The sequence below is a fragment of the Littorina saxatilis genome, linkage group LG6 (genome assembly GCF_037325665.1).
Source record: "Littorina saxatilis isolate snail1 linkage group LG6, US_GU_Lsax_2.0, whole genome shotgun sequence".
Taxonomy (NCBI): Eukaryota; Metazoa; Mollusca; class Gastropoda; order Littorinimorpha; family Littorinidae; genus Littorina; species Littorina saxatilis.
Window position 1 is genome coordinate 44,205,043 of NC_090250.1, and position 3,068 is coordinate 44,208,110.

The following is a 3,068-nucleotide window of genomic DNA, read 5'->3' on the forward strand; positions in this document are numbered from 1 at the left end:
CAATTTGGTTGAACTTGAAATGAGAGCGTGACAGTGCCGCCTCAACTTTCACGAAAAGCCGGATATGACGTCATCAAAGACATTTATCAAAAAAATGAAAAAAAACATCTGAGGATATCATACCCAGGAACTCTCATGTCAAATTTCATAAAGATCGGTCCAGTAGTTTAGTCTGAATCGCTCTACACACACACACACATACACCACGACCCTCGTCTCGATTCCCCCCTCTATGTTAAAACATTTAGTCAAAACTTGACTAAATGTAAAAATGAACATGTTTTTGGAGAGAGAGGGGGGGAGAGAGAGAGAGAGGGTGAGAGCGATAGACGGAGGCTTAGAGAGAGAGAGAGAGAGAGAGTGGGGATTTGGAAAGAGAGAGAGAGAGAGAGAGAGAGAGAGAGAGAGAGAGAGAACACACCCACAAAACACGGAAGCCCAGTCACACACACACACCTTTATGCACACCACTAACCCCGCGCCCAACAGTCCTCCTCTTGTACCCCCCTCCCTGGCCCCTCCTCCCCTAGAAAACAAAAATCGTTGTTTATTCTTTTATAATCCCCCGAAACGACTATTACGGTGTGTGTCGCAGCCTCGAACGAGGACATCTTTCGTGCAGCGATGTAGCAAAAATGGCCGCTGACACAAAGACGCTGAAAGCAGGGGACAGCACGTCCAACGCGCCGGGAGGTTGTGTACAGCACGCGCTCGGCTCCACTCCTCTCTCGTTCCCCAGGTTGAGGCGTTGCCAAACATTGCTGACCACGAGGTCAACTCTTGCGATGGACTTTCGCCGTGAGCTAAGCCGTTTCATGATCTCCGCGGGGCTCCCGGAAAAGGCCGGGACAAAATACGTAAGCGTTTCAACTATGACAAGCGTTGATCAATTGAGTCGAGGACTCGACAAGTCTCTGCTGAACGATTCAACAGGTTCTTGTGCTCGTGTTACTGTGTTGGTGTTGAAGGTTGTACTATTATTGGCAAGATTTCCTTTTAGTGTTTTGTGACAAATCCCTCGACCATCAGCCTGACCGAATGAATGACTTTGTCGGCTAGACAATGAATTAAAGGAGGACGAGATTTTAATTTTGATGACGTTTGGGTTGTTTGTGTTTCCTTGTGGACGTTGGATTGTGTCCTCAGTGAAGCTTATGGTCAGCAAATCCAGTGATTCGGGGGTATTTTTCTAATTCGACTTGTGTGTCAGGCTTCAGTGTCTTCGTTGTGTTCCGTGAAGGATATTCTAGCTACCTCAGAAACAAAACCATGAAGCTTGTTATACTAATCGTTGGTAAGTGGATTTTATTCTACGTTTTTCTTTTTTTTTCTTTCTCTTTTCTGTACTTTTGCAAGCGATAATACTCTAAGACTGCAGTTGTAGATATAAAATGTACACACTTGGACATAAAGAAGAAAAAAAGAGAAAAGGTAAAGAAGAAGATGCGGCACTATGCTCCACAGGGAGTCTACAGGAATAAGTCAAAGTAAGTCAAAAGAAGAAGAACCCTACAGAAGACAGGAAGAATTAGTTCTTGAGAGTTACATATTTTGCAAGGTTCCCGGCTCGTAGTAAGCTTTGCTCAGTTTTGTTCTTTGAGGGGAAAATCTGAACAACTATCAAAACTCTGGCCGGTGTAACACGAGAAAATTACTCCCACGAGATTTTTACTCCGGAGTAAACATTTCGTACGAAAAAGTTACTCCCTTTACGAAAAAAAGCACTCCCCCATTGCACGAGAAAATTACTCCCCAAGACAGGTGAGTTCCGAGTAAACATTTCGTACACAAATGTTACTCCCCTCACGAATAAAAAACGAATAAATTACTTCACCCCAACACGAGCAATTTAACCTCCCATGCCAGGTGTACGAAATTTGTACTCCCTTGTCCCCTGTTAGTCTTGGTGGTGGAAGGGGTGGAAGGAGGGTAGCGCGACATTCGTGTGCGCGAGATCACTTATTGGCATAATCCCTTCGCCCGCATCCCATTTTTGCGTACGATATTTTTACTGGAAGTAAAATAAAATGGGGAGTAAAAATTTCGTGGAGGGAGTAATTTTTTCGTGCCTTGGGGAGTTCTTTTCTCGTACGAAAAGTGTACTCGGAGTTAGAATTTCGTACGAAATATTTACTCCAGAGTAAATTTTTCGTGGAGTAAAAATTTCGTGTTACACCGGACAACGGATGCCCTACTTCATACAAGACCAAAAAAGACGCCATAGCTTGTTAACATCAAAGAATCCAAGTTTTGACCGTTCCCGCTGAGACAACCGGTAGACTTGAAGATCTACTTGGAGAGTGTCAGTGACTGTTAAATGCGTTTTGTCACAGAAGCTTATCGCCAAATTCTCCCCCTTTCAGAACGTATTTTTAAATTAAAAAAAGTTTTAAAAAAAGTATCTGAATTCCGTTTGATGTTCTAGTGGCAGTCAACTCTGTTCAGTGATTCAAGACGAACAAACGACACACTCTGCTCTGTCAGTAGATTAAAGGCAAATAAAGGACAAACTATGTTCATTAAATTCAAGATGAATAAATGCAAGACTGTGTTCAGTAGATTCCAGACGAATAAAGGACAAATGTTTTTCAGCAGATTCAAGACAAATAAGGACAAACTCTGTTCAGTAGGCCCCAGATCAGGTATGAACACACTCTTTCAGTCAGTTCAAGATGAGTAAAAGACAAACTCTGTTCAGTAGATTCCACACGAGTAAAGGACAAATTGTGTTCATTTTGCTCAATACGAATATAGGTCAGACTGTGTTCAGTAGATTCAAGACGAATAAAAGATAAACTCTGTTCAGTAGATCCCAGACGAATAAAGGACGAACTTTGTTCGGTAGATACTAGACAAATAAAGGGAAACTATTATTCAGTAGATTCAAGATAAATAAGGACACACTCTGGTCAGTAGATCCCAGACCAGCTATGGACACACTCTTTCGGTCAGTTCAAGATGAGTAACAGACAAACTCTCAATAGATTCCACACGAGTAAAGGACAAGACGAACAAAAGGAAGACTTTGTTCAGTCAGCAGATCAAGGCAAATAAAGGACGAACAGTGT

General features: G+C 42.5%; 1 protein-coding gene across 1 annotated transcript in view; it reads left to right on the forward strand.

Annotated features, from left to right (window-relative positions):
• The first annotated feature begins 913 nt into the window (after positions 1-913).
• The window catches only part of LOC138969306 (uncharacterized), a 12,718-nt gene continuing 10,563 nt past the window's right edge, over positions 914-3,068 (forward strand). Inside the window, exon 1 of the mRNA XM_070342065.1 lies at positions 914-1,294. Within this exon, the coding sequence (XP_070198166.1) occupies positions 1,270-1,294 (25 nt within the window). The 5' untranslated portion in view covers positions 914-1,269. The remainder of the gene's footprint in view (positions 1,295-3,068) is intronic.